Source organism: Rhipicephalus microplus, chromosome 4 (assembly GCF_043290135.1).
Source record: "Rhipicephalus microplus isolate Deutch F79 chromosome 4, USDA_Rmic, whole genome shotgun sequence".
Taxonomy (NCBI): Eukaryota; Metazoa; Arthropoda; class Arachnida; order Ixodida; family Ixodidae; genus Rhipicephalus; species Rhipicephalus microplus.
In genome coordinates this window covers 125,375,586-125,393,295 of record NC_134703.1, presented here as the reverse complement: position 1 = coordinate 125,393,295, position 17,710 = coordinate 125,375,586, and the positions used below count along the sequence as shown (strand labels likewise).

The 17,710-nt window shown below is 47.5% G+C and overlaps 1 protein-coding gene across 4 annotated transcripts in view; it reads left to right on the top strand.

Annotated features, from left to right (window-relative positions):
• Positions 1-17,125, top strand: part of BEAF-32 (Boundary element-associated factor of 32kD) — a 97,670-nt gene extending 80,545 nt beyond the window's left edge. For 2 of the 4 annotated variants that reach the window (XM_037423406.2, XM_075893631.1), the window contains exon 2: positions 8,188-17,125. In XM_037423406.2, coding sequence (XP_037279303.2) covers positions 8,188-8,855 — 668 coding nt within the window. In that variant the 3' untranslated portion in view covers positions 8,856-17,125. Of the gene's footprint in view, positions 1-8,184 lie in introns of all 4 variants that reach the window. The other 2 variants (XM_037423405.2, XM_075893630.1) reach the window with 1 other exon arrangement.
• Positions 17,126-17,710: the final 585 nt, after the last annotated feature.

The window sequence follows — 17,710 nt, the reverse complement described above, 5'->3', positions numbered from 1 at the left end:
CGTCGTGGAAAGGATATAGTGATCACTTCCTATGGCTTGTCCCGTGTTAATCCACTTTGCATTACTGATGCCTCTAAAAAACGTAAGGTCTGGAGAGGTATTCATGCTTATGCTGTTGCCTATCCTCGTATGATCTTGTGGATTGTTTAACAGCGTCCATCGCAGATCCCGGGCAACTTGCCAAAGCCGATTGCCCTTTGGGCTGGCTGGAATATAACCCCACTCCGGGTGAGGCGCATTGAAATCTCCTACCACTATGAGCGGAGCGCGAGCTGCTAACCGTTGAGTTTGAATTAGGAGTTGTGGCAAGCCCAATCCTTTATTTTTTGGAGAACTATACACATTAAGTAAAAACAGACTCTTCTCATACTTTCGTTTAGGCAAAATCTCTAGCACGACATAGTCTTCCCTGCTGCTATCTACGGAATGCTGAATGGCAGTGATGTTGCGATGGACTAGTGCGGCTGTGAAGACGCGTGATCCGCCCCGCCAGTCAATTCCTGGCGCTGTAAATGCCTTAAATCCAGGTAATTGTACGGCACCATTAGCCTCCTGTAAGGCTAATATGTCTGGTTTACTGTCCAGATTTTGTACGTGCAACTGCAGGTTACCTCGCTTTTGACGAAAGCCCCTGCAGCTCCACTGCCAAACCTCAATTTGCTGGCGAGGCGCCATGATGAGGCACCAGGTTGACTAATGGCACTTGGCCAGCCACAGGAGGCAGTCTTGCGTCCAATAGGGTATGAAGCTGCTGAAACACGCCCATGACCTGGGTTTGGGAATCCCTAAATTCAGTGGAGAGCATGCCGAGATGCTCCTCTATTGTGTCTAATCTGGCTTCGATCTTTTCGACTCGAGCCTCCAGCCTATTCTTTCTTTTTCCTTGTTTGCCTACTTTATCCGCAAGTGTTGTTACATCCGACTTAAGACTAATTACCATAAAACAGGCTGTGGCATGTCTACTGGTCACGTTTCGGCTAATCGTTTTGCGTTAGCTACCTCATCCCCCGGCAGTGGTCTCTTAACTGTCCCCCGATTCTCCACTTCCATAGCTGCACTCTCCTGTACGCGAGCAGACGCCTGTTGCATCGCTTTCTGTAGGCCTTGCACTGCTGATGCCTGTGTCCCCTGCCGTTGGTCGTTTCTAAGTGTGCGTTCCATCTCTGCAATTCTGTTTTCCATTCTTTTAATCAAGTCTCCCTGTCGCTGAACCAGCGCTGCTAACTCCCTCTCTCGAGCGGTTTCGTTCTGGGAGGCCGTGCCTGACAAGCTCACCTTTTTGTTGGTGTCGCGTGCGTAGCTGTTGGGACTGGCTACTCGTCCGCCATCTTGGCCTCCCCCGCGCCCTGGCAATGGCGGGAAGTCTCGACCGGTCTCTGCTTTTGCTTGTGCCTTCTTTACCCCTCGGTGACCGCTCCGTGGTCCTCGAGGACCGCTTATCGTTGCCAGCTTCGCTCTCTCTTTCGATGCTCTGCTGCCGGCCTGTCGGTGGCTTGCGAGCCAGGCGAAACTTGCAGTTCCGGCTCCCTGTGTGATGCGCACCATAACACACGATGCAGTCCGGCGTGCACGTAGGTGGCTCTTCTTCTGGCGGGGCAGGATGGCCCTTCCCGCAACGGTGACATAGGTTACTCTTCGGACGATAGCAAACGTCCGCTCGATGTCCAACTCGTCTGCAGTTGTAGCAGGTCTCGACTAAATTTCTGTACGGGATCACAGCGTGCAGACTGTTCCAGTGAGTAATCTGTCGGGGTATGCGTTTTCCCCCGAACGTAATCTGAATCGCCTTTGACTTTCCCAGAGGTCTCGCGTCCAGAATGTCTATGCCTTCATTCTTCTTCGGAAATCCCGCCCGAACTTCTTCCACTGGGTATCCATCATAAGCATTGTAAATCACTCCCCGCACGGAGTTCTCCAACGGCGCCACGAACTCCGAAACCGGCAGGTCCCGATCACCCAGCTTGAGCGTCTTCACAGTCGCATATGCCCCACTGCGATTTATGCATGGTGTGCTCACCGTCAACGTGTTGTTTGTGCCGTTAACCCGCACAATGTCTTCTTCCGCGGCAATCGCACTCGTTAGACGCGCTGCTGCTCTCAGGGCACATACGAGTTCTCTCGTTGTCACAACATTCAAGTCCCAGTTCTGGGGCCTGTACACAACCTTGAAATCCGTGGCCGGCAACTTGAGAAACGGTCCGCGTTTCTTCCACACCGGCGCTTTCCCTCGCTTGACTTGTTGCGCTCCGTGCGTCTTGCGCCCGTCGCTGCCGGCCTGCGTCTCGCAAGGCTTACTCTTGGCGTTGTCGCCATGCTGAGTCTTCTTAAATCGGTCCTGTGCCTTCAGCACTGGAGCCCACTCTCCCGCTTCAAAATCTTCGGGCGTTATAGTCTCCCCTTCGGCGTAGTATTCCATCTTCAGCCCAACAAGGCCCACGGTCACCAGGCGCAAGCCAGACGCCCGGCGACGCGGCCCAGGCTTGGCCTAGGAGATAGGCCTAGCCTTGTCACCGCGGGGTTGATAGGAAAATCTCGGAAACTCCGAAAACTGGGACAAACTTGCCTAAACGAGTGGTGTCCGTGGGTACAGGGCAACCTCCTGCAGACGAGCCCACTGACAGCAAGTCCAGAACAAAGCGCGTCCGCCGATAGTCGGTCACAGGGCGGGAGCTCCTGCGAAACACGTCCGCACAGCGTCTCACGCCAGCCGCCCTGCAAAATCATAAACGCCAGCATCGAATGACGGCCGACGAGGATGATTCTGAGGGCGAGCGGAAGACGTAGCTTCTTCTTGACAAAGAAAAAGTGGCAGCATATCCACGGAGTGAACGATAGAGAGTGGGCGAAGCATTCGTCCGTCCATTCGTTCTTGCTTCCGTCCGTCCATGCGTCCGTCTGTGTGACCGTCCATGCGTCCATCCGCCCGTCCGTGCGTGCGTCTGTTTGTGCGCCCGTCCCTGCGTTCGTCCATGCATCCGCCCCTGCGTCTGTTCATGCGTCCATCCATGCATCTGTCCGTGTGTCCGTTCGTCCATCTATTCAACACTCCAAGCACCACCATCTCGCATTTTTTCATCATATATTCCCCATATAGAAGCACCGCCATCCAGCGGACATTCCAAGGACTAAACGAGACGTGGCACACGCACACTTTTTTACGGCTTGCGCTTCGGGTCTACTTTCCACCTTTAACCACCTCGAGTTCATGGTATATACTAGTTCACTGTATTCATGGCACTGCGGCCCAACGCTCGCTAAACCTTTCTAAAACCGAGGACGTTACGCCCAGCGAGTATAACGTAGCAACCTTTTCCTATCAGATAGTGCTCAATCTACATGCCAATGGCTACTAATGGGAAATGAGAAACAGGAGAATTCGGCTTTTACTTTCTTACGGCTTGCGCCTCGTATCTACTTCTCATCTTTAACCACCTCGAGTTCATGGTATATACTACTTCATTGTATTCATGGCACTGCGGCTCAACGCCCGCTATACCTTTCTAAACCTAAGGAGGTTACACCCAGCGGGTATAACGTAGCAACCCTTTCTTGTCAGATAGTGCTCAATGTACATGCCAATGGCTGCTAATGGGGATCGCAGTGTGCGTGTTGACTGAAAGCCGAATGCCCCTTTCCCTCATTCCCCTTTAGCAACCATTGGCATGTACATTGATCACTATCTTTTATTGTTCAACAACGCACAGAAGAAATCTCTCACCGGCACCATCTTGGAGGTCAAAATGTTATAGTTGTTAGACACCGCAGCGGCTACGAGGGACGAACGGGTGTCGCTATAAAGAGCTTCGCTCCTAAAAAAGTGGCAGATCCCACACACAGTGGGAATCGATGACATGCGAAGCATGAACGAGAAATGTTCATATGTCACTCTAAAGTCAGCACAACGTTTCGAGGCGGATGCCGTACATGGCTTCCGTGTCATGATTATCATGTTTGGGTGGGTCGCTCACTATTCATCTATTCACGTCGCGTGATACCAAATTTAGTATATGTGGAGATAGCAAAATGGCCGCGAGCACACCATGAGCGTGGTATGTTTTCATGTTCTTACATGACACGCGTGTCAGGATTATCATGTTTGCACCAGTCATATATTCCGTCATCCATTGACGTCACGTAACACCAAATTTGGTATATGTGGAGCTAGCGAAATGGCCGCGAGCGCATCATGAAGGGCCCAATATACTCCAGTGTAGCGTTGACGAGTGCGCTTTCTGTGCACAGCGACCCTACGCAACGCCTCCTAGATTTTCGTGCCTGCCGGATTATCGGTGGTCACTTGGGAAGCGGCGGTCGTCGGAACTACGGTGGTGGCGCCACTCAAGTAGGGGTGTCTTCAAATGGGTTTTTACGTTTTTGGAGCATATATGCACCAAATAAACGTAAAAAAGTTTTAAAAAGGCGTAAACGTAATTATAACTAACCCTACGTAAGTGACGCCCTCATTCAGCAAGCAACTTTTTTTATACAGGGCATCCTCTGAAATTAGTGACAAACGCCTAAATTGTCGATCTCAAAGGCCAAGTACAAAACCCTTACCCCTACGTAGGCAGCGCCGCCATAGATGACCGGCGTTTCGCGCTCATCCGGCAGGCATGGGAAATCTAGGAGGCGTTGCCCTACGTTAGGAAAACGCGAGCAATTTACAGTCCGACGCCAGGCGCGACCAGCGTCCGTCGGCGTGGCCCGACGGCAACCGGCGCGAAATGCGACATGCTGCATTTCGCGCCGATGTGTTATGCAGACAGCACTGCGTCTCACTCTTTTCGTGGCGGAGGGACGCCGGACGAGCTGAAACGCGCAGGCGTCAAAGCAACGCAGCGCGGCGCGCGCCTGCGAGTATATGGCAGGACTGGCGCCTTGTGTGGCAACGCCGGCGTGACACGACGAAATGAACGCCGGCGAGAACATACACCGCGTCACGTCGAAATGTATTGGCGCATTAACTGTGGCATGTAGTCATGCTCTCACATGACACGCATCTCATAATTATCGCGTTTGCACTAGTCGCATACCTTCGTCATCCATTGGCGTCACGTAATACCAAATTTGACATATGTGAAGCTAGCGAAACGGCCGCGAGCGCATCATCAGTGTGGCATGTCATGTTGTTACATGACATGCATGTAGTGATTACCATGTTTGGATGTGTCATTTACCTCTGTCGCCCGTTCGCGTCACGTAATACCGAGTTTGGTACATGTAAAGCTAGCGAAACAGCCGCGAGTGCATCATGAGCGTATAATGTAGTCGTGTTGTTACATGACACGCATCTCGTTATTATCATGTTTGCACCAGTCACATGCCTTCGTCATCAATTCACGTACTGTAATACCAAATTTGGTATATGTGACGCTAGCGAAACGGCCGCCAGTGCATCATGAGCGTGGCATGAGCGTGGGAAGTGTGCTTGCAGTAGTTACCCAATGAGTGTTTAGAAAAGGCTCTGAAAGGCCGCTCTTCTAGCTTTCGCTGTGAGTGTGCTTCGCCTACCGCGCAGGCCTGGCGCTTTTTGTGGGGTTGATGTTATTTCTCTAAAGTTTTCTTTTCTGTTTTTGAAGTCGTGCGAGCTTATATGGTTACCCTGTAATGGCTAATCAATTCTTTTTGAACCTTTTTCTTAGCGAATGAATTAGTCTATTAAGCATGGTACCGTCAGAATTCATGACCCATCCACCGGAGTGGCTTGCGCCACGATGTTGAGGAACAACCAACCAACATTGAGGCTGTCTATGTCACGCGTACGGACGTTTCTTTCGACGCGGTGGAGGCAGGCGTTCACCGAGAAGCGAAGCAAGGTAGCGCTTGAGAAGGTTGGGCGCCCCGCGGGGCCCGATCGCGTTATCGCGCTGTACTCCTTATGGCGAAGCTCAGGAGTCCTTCGATCTTTCTTTCGAGATGAAAAAACATGGTAGATTAACGGTACTTAGTCAAAACAATATTATGTCGCTTGTCTTATAGGTCTGGACTTGAATTGAACGCCGAAATTGTGCACTTTGCACTCATAGCGCACACAAATACGGCAACGTTTGCCCCCTTCGACATGTCGCGCTAAATGACAGCGCCGCTCTTCGATCGATTGATGAATCAATTAATCAATAATTAATCAATCAATGTTTATTAGTGGCGTTGAAATGTAAGATATAATCGTATGACGTCAACAGACAACGGAAATCACGAAAATATTGGGATAGCTTGTTTTAATTAATTTAAATATGACCACAAGCTAAGAAGGGATCGAAATGGACGAAGGCAGAACTTGCCACAGCTGTCATTTTTGTGCACGCCTTCACATAACGGTTGCGAATGTCTTCACGTAATGGTTGTGAACAATGGAACTACCGCGGCACCTTTATGCAGTCTGTTAGCTTGGGCGTATTTTGTACTGCATATATTTCATCTTGGTCGGGCTAGCTAGCCTTGCCGCTGACGCCGCTATGGCGGTGGGCTTAGATCTTGTTATCTATTCATAAGCGTCACGTTGTACGTGACTTTCTCTCGTGACGGTGGCTGGCCATGCTATACTTCAAGGCATCCAAGCTATACCGCAGTCCGAGCTCTCGCTGGGTCATAAACTAGATGGGAAACAGGGGTATGTGATTGCCTTAGGTCATAGTCATACAAAGCCCGCCGACAATGAAAACGAAAGAATTCACAGTGTCATTTACTGCATTTTTAAAAATTGAAATGTAGAAATTACGAAGAGCACGGATTAAAACGTGACATCAGGATTCTTAGTATGACGACTGGTGTTTGCAACTTCTCCGGATAATCGCTCTAAATATATGTCGCGACGAACCTGGTCTCAAAAGGTAATGTTTGCTATGACTAACGCGTTATAGAATAAAAATTACGTCGATATGACTTGAATTGAAGAAAGTGGATATACGAAAGTATGTGAGGTACTTAGCCCTAAATTGTTCCGTTTCAATTCGTCTGTACTGACGCGTTCACGTGTTGATGCATTGAAATCTTGAGCCCTGTGCATCTCTGTTTCGTCATCGTGTTTTTCGTTCTTATGAAGCATGCCAGTGAGAATCGTTGACCTCGTTGCCTTTCGTATTTCCAAATAGCTTACTTGGAACACGCCGGTGACCTAACCAAATTGTAGATCATGCCAATCACCCGACCACGATGCTCAAGAACACATGTTATCAATTTTTTTTACAAAGAAGAGTGTCAGTACAAGGAAGTTCTTGCTCAATTGCGGGTGCAAGGGCTCGTGTATAGTGTAAACCACGCAACAGCTCCGGTTCTTACGGGAAGGTTTGCTGATGATACGAGGGTTGCATCTTATCGGTGGCCTATCGTCCGGCAGACTCACGTTCTCCGAAGTCCTTACGAAATTCCAAGAATCGACGAGCTTTTCTGTTGAATTTGCGTTCGCCGATACGGCTGGAATACACGGAAAAGTGGCGGTCTCGCTTTCACTTGCTCACCCATCGCACTGGAACGCGCACAAGAGGGCTTGCTTTCCGGTAGCGCAGGGATGCATTGCGTTATCACGTACAGGGTGAACTGACTAGGTTAAAGTCCTGACCCTATATAGCTATCGCTCATCGCCTCCTTCGGGAAAGATGCTCTGTTGTGCGAATTGTTTCAAGGAAGGGAACACATTTTGGTATGACGCGAATGTCCTGCAAAAGAATTTGCGGATGAGCTATATCGGTGGGGGGGGGGGGGGTTCAAACCCACCTCAGCTTGCGGACAGCAGTCACGGAACTGAGTCCCGCTAGGCCTGAGACCGTGAAAAAGGCTGAAGCGAAGTTTATATTTATACTGACTGAAATCAGGATGCCGATTGTGAAACATAGAAACTTGCTTCTATGGTTACCCTTGAACACTAGGCGACTGCGTGGTGTGCCTCAGGAAAAAAATTAATGTCTTTGAGACCAGTGCCATCTCTGTTGCTTACTCTAACAAAGTGTTAATAATTGCAATAGGCGCATAAAAACATTTATCATTTAGCTAAGTGACAAATGCTCGATTTCTTGTGAAGCCGCATGCTTGTGAAGCCGCAGGCCACAAGCACAATGTCTGCGGGCCGCATGTCTCAAACCACCGAGCTTAATGTTTCACCGTTCGAGTGACGTTATAATGCGCTTATTCATGCCGTTTTTTTCTAATCTTCTTTTCACATGTTCTTCTTTTCTAATTCATGCGCAGCAGAGGAACACAACCGCTTTCGTGAGATGGAGCTGTTCATGCGAACCACCCCGCAGCCGCTGACGATGCTGGGCGGCCTGTCGTCGCAGTTCCTGCCGCGCATCAAGGTGGAGCTGCCGGAGCCACCGGAGTCTCCGCTGCGGAGGCTAAACACCGACTGCGGTGGCGGCGGTTTGCTCAGCAACAACTTCGACGACAGTCCTTTGGACGTGCGGATCCACCCGCGCTCACCGAACGGCAGCGCCATAAACAGGTGCGCCAGGGGCTCGGCCAGCGCGGGCGGTGCGCCCGTGGTCGACAACGGCGAAGTCGAGGAGATCGTCGCCAACGTGGAGCTCGCCGACGACAGTACTGGAGGGGACGTGCTCGAGGAGCGCAACAACTGCTCGCCCAGTGCGGCCACAGCGGCAGCCGCTGGTGCCAGGATGCCGTACGCGGCGGCAGCCCGCGCGGTCGCCGAGCGGCAGCTGGTGGAGCTGCAGCGGTTGCACGCCGAGGAAGAGCACAAGCTCAAGGTCGAACTGCTCAAGAAGCAGCACATGGTGGCCGACCTGCAGAGGAAGTACTGGCGTATGAAGGTAAAGGCGCTCGCGCAGAAGGCCGCCTCGTCCTCGTACCAACCCAATGAGAACAAGTCCGTCGACGAGGAGGACTCGGACTCGCCGGACTGATGGGACTGCGTGCGTGGTCGATGGGGCCTCCTCGTCCCACTTTGTGCGTGCGTGTTCGCGCGTGTGTGTACATTGTCGACACGTCGCGACATTTTTTTTTATTCCACGCAGTGCCATGCGAACATACTCTGGTTTTGCTCACGCTTGACGTCTGGTCATAATTGTGAGAACGACGCGGTTTATTTTCATTAGTTTTTTGTTATCTGCCTTCTTTTCTTCTTTTGGGATTTCCACTTGACATCTCTTCAGCAGGAGCTCCAGGTTCTTTGTGCTTCGTTTGGTTCATGATGAAGCGCCCGGCCACATATATATATACAATGCAGAATGGCTCGACTCATGAACAACTTTTTCGCGACTCGCATATTCACAAAGAAAGCCAAGCAAGTGCTGCGGTCGACTAAGTAGGACTTAGCTTCGTCGGCTTGTAGTGCGTGTATGGCGTGAGAGCGGCGGCTGAAGCGAAGGAAGGACTCTGAGATTACAGCGTTTGCTTGAAGGGGCCCTGCCCGTGCCCCACTTTTTTTTAGCATGGTCAGAAGGCGCTGCCGGTCGTTTGTCGAGGTTCCTGAAAACGCGCGAGCCAAATATTATAGTTCACGTGGCCTGCCATTGAAAAATGTTTCTCAAAGTTAGCTAAAAATCGTTGCCTCTTATCTCGGCAAAGATGTTATTAACCGAAATCGCCGCGCCAAGAAGTCAACGTCCACGACCGTTGACTGACTTGAGCACCGTGAACTGCGTAGTTACCGCGGCTGCCGTGGGATGCCACCACGCGCCCTCTCGTGCGCTTGCAGTCACACGGAAAGTATACACCGTGAGTTCAAAAAGTAAAAAGAAGTGCTCAAGGTCGTGACGCGCGCGGACGAATGGACGCATCTTCTCCCTCTGTTGTCACCCCCTCCCCCCTCCTTTAGCTTTCAGATTGCTCGCTAATACGAAAAGCGATATAAAGCGCTTCAAGCGTGTGACATCCCAAGTAACTCTGTTCTACATGACTATTTCGAAAGGAAAATTGGCGCTGTCGATTCGTGAAATACAACAGGCTCTTTTCATGAAACTTTTAGATGTTTCTGTGGACAGGCGTTATCGATCCCCTTCAAGGTATTGCTTTTATCTGCTAGTCACGTGCTACCACGAGGATAGGCTAAGCTATGAGAGAGAGTATTGGATTTGTTTTGGTTCCAGTATTCTATTGAGCAGGGGCAATGAGCTATCCGTATGCAGTGTTGATGGGTATTGCCAAGGGATTGTATTTTTAGGAGGCTAGTTGTCGCGGTGTCATTAAAAGTGCCAAACCTTCTTTGTGAGAGGACTGCTTGCCTTTGACGCACGAATAGAAGCCCTTGCTGTTCGCGATTTATAGTTTATGTAAGCATTATAATTCTGCTATACCCTCTCCTTACAAAGGGCTCGACGTGCGTGGCCAGTAAATACGTACTTTCCATGGTAATTTAAGACACAACGCTTCCTTCTAAACTGCATTTCGGGCCTTTAGTCATTTTGTCATCTTTCTGTTTCTTTTTCTACCTTCCCAGCGTAGGGTAGCCAACAAGATGCTTTTCTGGTTAACGTCCTTGCCTTCCTTTGGGCATTTCTTTCCTCCCTTCTCTTGTCTCTTCTAAAGAACGACCTAAGTGTGCCTTCGAAATGGTCATCTTAGCTAGCTCTTCAAGCCCACATTACGCAAGCGCTGTGGATACAAAAGCGTGTGATGGAGCATTAAGATATCGAATTTTGTTTTCTTAGTTTGCCATGTTGACATACAGTTTTTACTGCACTCACTCCTTGCATGTCTACGGTGGAACCGGCTGTATACCTTTCAAGTTTTCCTAAGAATGTTATTTATTCCTATTGCGCGTGTTGCTCGTATACTGCAGTCACTGCAGATGAAAGTTGCGAGTGGGTGTGCCCCCAGTTGAGATGATATGGAATTGTGCATTGCACCAGTGCCAAGTTCAAGACATGTGCAAGTCAGCTTGGAACCACAAGCATATCGCCAGTAGGGATTCGCAGCTGATATTTGATGACGTTTCTCTTTCTTGCTGATATGTGTGCGTGATAATTAGCGAGTGCGTATCAACGGCCCTCGCAATAAGCCGTTTAAGTAGCACCTGCTCATTGTGTCATAGCTATGCTGAGCTTCCAGTCAAAGTATGTGCCAATTTTTAAAACCTGTTGTATACTACTACCCATTGTACTCTGCATTTGAGAACTGGGCTGAATGTGACGCTAGAGAATGGTTGCGTAGTTCACCTTTAGTTTTGTGTGATTGACGTTGTATAGTGAGAGAGAGAGAATATAGGAAGGGCATAGGGACGTCGTAGGGCTGATCTACACCCAAGCGGCCATAAATTAAGTGCAAAAAAGAAAAAGAAAAAATAAAGCGTTCACTACCAGCGACCATTCTACAGTATGCCATTTCACGCTTAGCAGGCGATACTTATGGATGCTAGACTGACTTGTCTCAATGCGTGTGTGCACGAACATAAAATAGTGCGTCACGTGTAATGGAAATAGTAGATAGGCATGGCAAGGGGTCTGCGTTAGGAGGGGTAAAGCTTCATCATAGTGCTCCCCCTCCTTTTCCTTCATTGGTCGAGTTCGCGAGAAGGCCACCGTCGTAAGGGATGCAAAAATAAAAAAAAAAATTGAAGTGAAGACGTGCTTTTCAGGACTGTCCACTTTTGACACCTGTATTTCCGGGGTTTAAAGCTGGGCAGTAAACAGTTCTTTGAATTAGACACCAAGTGTTCTCGGCTGCTATTATTCTAAAAAATCTGAATGCTTGGTCATAACCAAGCATTCAGATTTTTGAGAATAATAGCAGCCGAGATCACTTGGTGTCTAATTGCTGGACCTGCACCGTGGAATGTACGGTGCAGATTCGGCGTCCCACTTAAGTGACAAAAGTGTGTGTGAGGGGGGGAGGGAAGGAGGGGGGGGAAAGGGGGTGCTTTTGCTCTCTCTGCACGCACGCCTGTGAATACGTGGACATACGTCATCCGATTCGATGTAACTCTGAATCCTGCAATTTTGTGTAGGTTGTCTCGCGCAACTGTTGCGCACAGGTGGTTGGAGATGTGAGCGTCTATACCATCGAACGAGATTAGTTGCATGTTTGGGGAACCAGGGACCCTCTCCCCGGTCGTTATCGACCAAAACATGGCGCGTGACGTACTGTTAACGTAAATGTGTAGGAATAATACGTGACTTTACGTGTAGCTAAGAGCTATGAAAGTTTGATTTGTAACGCATGAGGTAATGATGTGGTAGAACCTGCCGTAGATAAAGTACAACAAACACCGTGAAACTTGCGAAGTGAGACAGTTTTATGACCACACTACTTGCGTAGCTCCGGCATCGACTGGTAGGTTTGAAATGGGTGGCAGGAATGAGCGCTTTCTACCACTTTTACTCGCTAAGTAACACCGACGTGTGCCATATAGACCAATTATTGATTATGATGTGTCATCGCCTTTTACTGCTTGGAAGCTTCTTGAGGTTTGGGGGAAGCACGCTTCAAGCTGCAATAGGCTGAAATATCGTAGTGATTTTTAATTATCATACATACCGAGAACAGTGAAAGAAACTGTCTGTGTGTGAAGTTGTGTATAGTAGACGGTCAACTACAGCAATGTTCTTTTCCTAAAGAATTTCTTATTAAAGCCGCAGGAGATCAACTAACTGTACGCTTAGACATAATGGTTTTATTTTTCGCGAACTTCACGTTGACTTAGAGGCTTTTACAATGTAAATAGCTGTAAGAAAAACGTGACTTTATGCCGGTGTTTCTATGCAGATATGAAAAACATAATTTGATGCGCTTAAAATGCACCCTAGTTTAGTTACACGCACGCACAACAGTTATAGCGCTTTTTTGTAGCAGCCGAAGCATCTAGCATTAGTTTTACGGGACATGTGACGCCCATTAAAAGACTTTCAAAGTACTGTTGGTAGGTTTTTGAAAGGATCTTGAGAGAAAAATTAAGTTTAGTCAAACTGGCAAACCAATTGCTGGAAATTTCGTTTGAATTAGTTTCGCACTGTAAAGTACATCAACAGTAGACGAAGCTAAGGCTAAACGTTATTGCCCCGCCGCGGTGGTCTAGTGGCTAAGGTACTCGGCTGCTGACCCGCAGGGCACGGGTTCGAATCCCGGCTGCGGCGGCTGCATTTCCGATGGAGGCGGAAATGTTGTAGGCCCGTGTGCTCAGATTTGGGTGCACATTAAAGAACCCCAGGTGGTCTAAATTTCCGGAGCCCTCCACTACGGCGTCTCTCATAATCATATAGTGGTTTTGGGACGTTAAACCCCACATATCAATCATCAATCAAGGCTAAACGTTATTTAAAAAAACGAGCACAAACATTCGAGAAGGAAGTCCCTCTTAGGTGGCGGGTTTTACCGCAGTTTTTTTTTACTCGGGCCTTTCTCGCGCAAAAAAAAAAAAAAGATGTAAAGGAGCGTTTGGCGGGCGACTTGTGTCTTTTAAATTTCAGTTATTCGATTATTATTTATATCTAGTTAATGAGCTGCCAAAGCAGGCGCTGTTAAAGTCTACGCGGGACGTGGATGTTGTGAGAGAAAATGAAAATCTCGCCATATACCTCTGTGTTGGTTTAACGTAATTTCAAGGCGTTTTTCGAAAGTGAGGAGGAAATTTGCGCCGGTTCAGAAGCGTAACTGAGGCGTAATTAAAGCGCAGCAAAGTCATTTTTCCTTGAGCTCTTGATTAGCAATTAAAATATCGACACATGGTAGCCTTTGACAGTTCTTTGTACGAATTCTCTCGACTCCTATATATATATTTTACATGTTGCTATCGTAACTGTTTTTGTTTATTTATTTACTTCAGTTTTCAGTACGTTCTAATTGCCTAGGCGGAATCACAATAGACAGCAATGTGTCACCAGGCCAGTGATGAAAATATGATCTACCTGTGTGGCAGTTGTGTGGCGCGAACTGATACTGAGCAGGCAAAATCAAACGCGTTTCGCAAGTAATCAATAGGGAACGCGATCTCGCATGCCACTTACTCGAACACCGAATTTGACAGGCGTAACTCTCAAAGTAATAAGAACTAAAACGTAAGTTTACACTGCACATACTGCTAAAAAGAAAGCGAAGAGGCGTACCTTAGACTCAGAATCAGCCCAGTCTCTGATGTGTTTGAATCATTCGTGACGTCACAACCTATATCTTCGCCTCCTCGTTTCAGAGGCACCAACGCGTACGTTACTGCGTAGGTAAACGTTAACATGGGTACCTGCACGTTAAACGATATAGATTTGGCAAGGGAAAGAGCACTGAATGTCCAAGTGTTAGGAGCGCGTGATCTTCAAGTAAAGGCGTAGGATGATTGCGTGATAAAAAAAAAAGAATGCCGGGAAAAAGCCTTATACTCATTTCTAGGGAATGGGCAAGCTGCGATGACTTGGACAAGGACAGTAGAAATTGCCAAGGGCAATAGTTATATAAAGCGGGATAGCATCTCGCTGGCTGAGTTGCTGCTCTGACTTACGGCTGTGGTGTAATGTTGTACGAAAGGCGCTCACCTAAACTTCAAGCGGGAGTTGTATCGAATGAAGCGCAGAGCTATTTTCGCTTTTTTTAAACAATACTCGCTCTAATGAGATACATGTATTGGTGAAATGCAAAAAAAGACAGGTATGCTACTATGAAGGAAGTGATAGAGCAAAACAGGGCGTTCTTTCTCGAGTGCGTCTCAGGTAGATATGCATCTTTTTTTCACAACCATGTACGAACTAGCCCAGCCACAAGTATTGATCGTGCCATCTCTCACGGATGGAGCAGGGTGAACCAATCAACAACACAGTGGCCAACAGCGCGTTTTCCAGTGATTGTTCAGGACGTCTGGCTCGACAGGGACAGTTATATGCAGGCAGCCGTTGCAGGCCTTTAACTCGATGGATAACTTTTATGTTGTTATCAGGTTTGGAGCTCCCACAAACCTCGTTAAGGACATTTCGTGTGTTTCTTTTCATTTGCTTATGATTGAAATACTGGCACAAGTGTGTCAAGAAATGACTGATAGATATTAAGGAAGATGTGCTGCATGGCCCCGGGTTCATAAACTTTTTATGGCAGAAAACAAATGTAGTATGCCCATTTTTTGCAATTCCGAAAACGTCTGTGACTAACTTATGCAATGCTGTGCGAGTGTGCAGAAAAGTTCCCAACTCTACGATTGGCATTGGCATATTTACTCATACTCTGTATTCAGATATTCATAAACGCCGGAAGTGGTTCCCAACGTGCTTTGAAATGAAAACTAAAAGTGTAGTTTGCATTTCCCAATGTTATTAAGAGTCTAAAAAGGGTTGTATTACAGCCTGTGGACGGAGGCAGTACCGTATTCATAATACGCTCGTCCGCGTTTAAGGCCTTCGTTCAAAAATCCTATACATGTCACGTTGTGACTTCACAGCGTTGCTACGCGATTTCGAAGCAAAAAACGGGAATATTTGTGCAAGAAAAATGTTGGCCGCAATTCTGCAGCAATGTTTCAACAACGTCAGAACTGTATGGTGTTCCCCGTGAAGCCAGGAGGGTGTTTCCCATATTCCTGTGCTAAAGATGTGTGATAGTCAGTGCCAAACGTTGCATTTTCAAAGCTCACGAGTGTTTCGTTGTTTGTTGTTTTACTTTGGTTTCAGACTTCACGTATGTCAGTTGTACGCACGTCCATCGCACGCATAGAAATGAGTCGTGACAAATGTCTCTGGACTAAACCGCTCGTCCCATACTTAACTCCACTTTTGCTGTTTGAATGCTGCTTCAAACAAGGACAACAGCTGCCACTGTAGCTAATCGCGTTGGACGTATTACCGAAAGAGCTAAAAGCACTCGCTGAACTACAGTTATACGAAGAACGAAATAACATTAACGAAAAAAAAAAGGATGACCACTATTTACTTTCTTCTGAAAGTATCGATGCCATACGTTCAAGTTCAGTCATTCGATCGGCTTCAATCTCAAGCTAAGTAGGTGGCTAACGCCAGTGTGGGGTACTTCTCGCCAACTCATCAAAGCAACGTTCTGTTCTGTTCTGTTCTAACTGATTTGCTGGGGCGAGGTTGAGGTTCATATTGCCTTGGCTATTTTATATCGATGAGTTCTGGAGCGAAAATAAAACTTAAAAAATAATACTGAATGATATCCAAAAAATAAACGATCAAGAAAAAAAAAACATGATAGCACACTGAATCAACGCATTTCATTTTGCTGGAGTACGGCTGTTAGTGTAAAAAAATACCATTGATGACCATTATACCGTGTGATGAAATTTCGTACCTTTCACGACGACAAAGAGACAAGAAATACTCGACACTCATCGCACTTGCAACTAAATTTGTTTCGCAAACAATACTTCATATTCGTCTTAAATACACTACTACACCGTACAGGAAGATGACGAATCACCGACTAGCCCACTTTTCAAGCATTTCTAACTGTTAAGAAATGCTGTATAGGTTAAGGTTAATCGCCAGTCTGGCTAGTCTTCCCGCAAATTAGCCTCTAACGTCTTAAGCGAGTTCGGGACTTTCTCGCTTCGGGATTGCGGCGCTGCGAAACGTTATACGCGTATACACTGACAGGACAGTGTGCCGTCTTCCCGAGAAGCGAATTGCGTCTTCGCACGCGCTTCTCCGTAATTTGGTGTGCTGGGCACGCCGCCAACGAGGACCTGCTGGTCCGACAAGCACTCGTGTCCCGGTCTGTTCGCCAGTATTGGGCCAAGGTCGTCGTTGCACGGACCTTCTGCTCGCTCCCTCGATTTTGCAGTGCACCAATGTATTCTAATCTTTTCTCTACAATTCATGTGTTTTTTTTAAATCTTGTTATGTAGTCCTGCCACGCTGCTACTGCTGCAAGATGTTTCGACATTTTGTACTGGCCATATTCTTTAACACTGTCGTATCTGGGTCGCTTTATTGTCGTCTTTTTCTATTTCTTGGGGCAGTGCAGCGGGATGGCGAAATTTATTGCACTAAGTCGAATGTCTGTGTGCGTGCCTGTTGGATATGTGCACCTAAACGCGAAGCTGTAATTTTTTGTTGTTTTTTCTCTTACTCTAAGTGACGATTGTGAATGAATGTATGAAACAAAAATCGAGTCGCGTGCGCTTTTCGAGCCTGCAGTGACTTACTCTGTGATCTCACATTGTTACTGTGCCAAATGATGCTCACACAAAAAAATCACTGCTGTACATAAAAGAAGAAATATAAACACCCTTTTTTTTTTGCAACTTTCACTGCATTGTGTGGTTTTTGTCCATTAAGGGAGATGTGGGCGCGGAAATGAGCTGTTGGTTGCTTCTGATCTCTCGACAAATCTTCAACTACATGACTTGGCAAACTAGATTACTAATGCGAGAGAAGCATATTAAATGTAGAACTAAATCAAGCAACTGCGGTATGGAAGAACAGACAAGAAGATGCTACAGATTGCTTGCTCTGACGTCACTGAAACCGCCATATTGGTGTGCTGTGTGATATACGACTGCATGAGGGATCGGGCGCGTAGCGCGTAGGCAGGGTAACCGCTGGTCATTGAGGGTAACTTCTTGGATTCCAAGAGGAGGTAAATGCCTGAGGGGGAGATAGACTTAGGTGGGCAGATCAGATAAAGAAATTCGCGAGCACAACGTGGCAGCAGCAAGCACAACACCAGTTTGATTGGCGGAACATGGGAGAGGAATTTTCCGTGCTTTGGGTGAAGTCAAGATGATGATGATACTTATGAGGGTAGAACGCAACGTTTATTACGTCGCGTTAACGGTATCATTTTATTACCTGCAAGTTCTTTTTGTTATTTGCTCGAAGAAGAGACA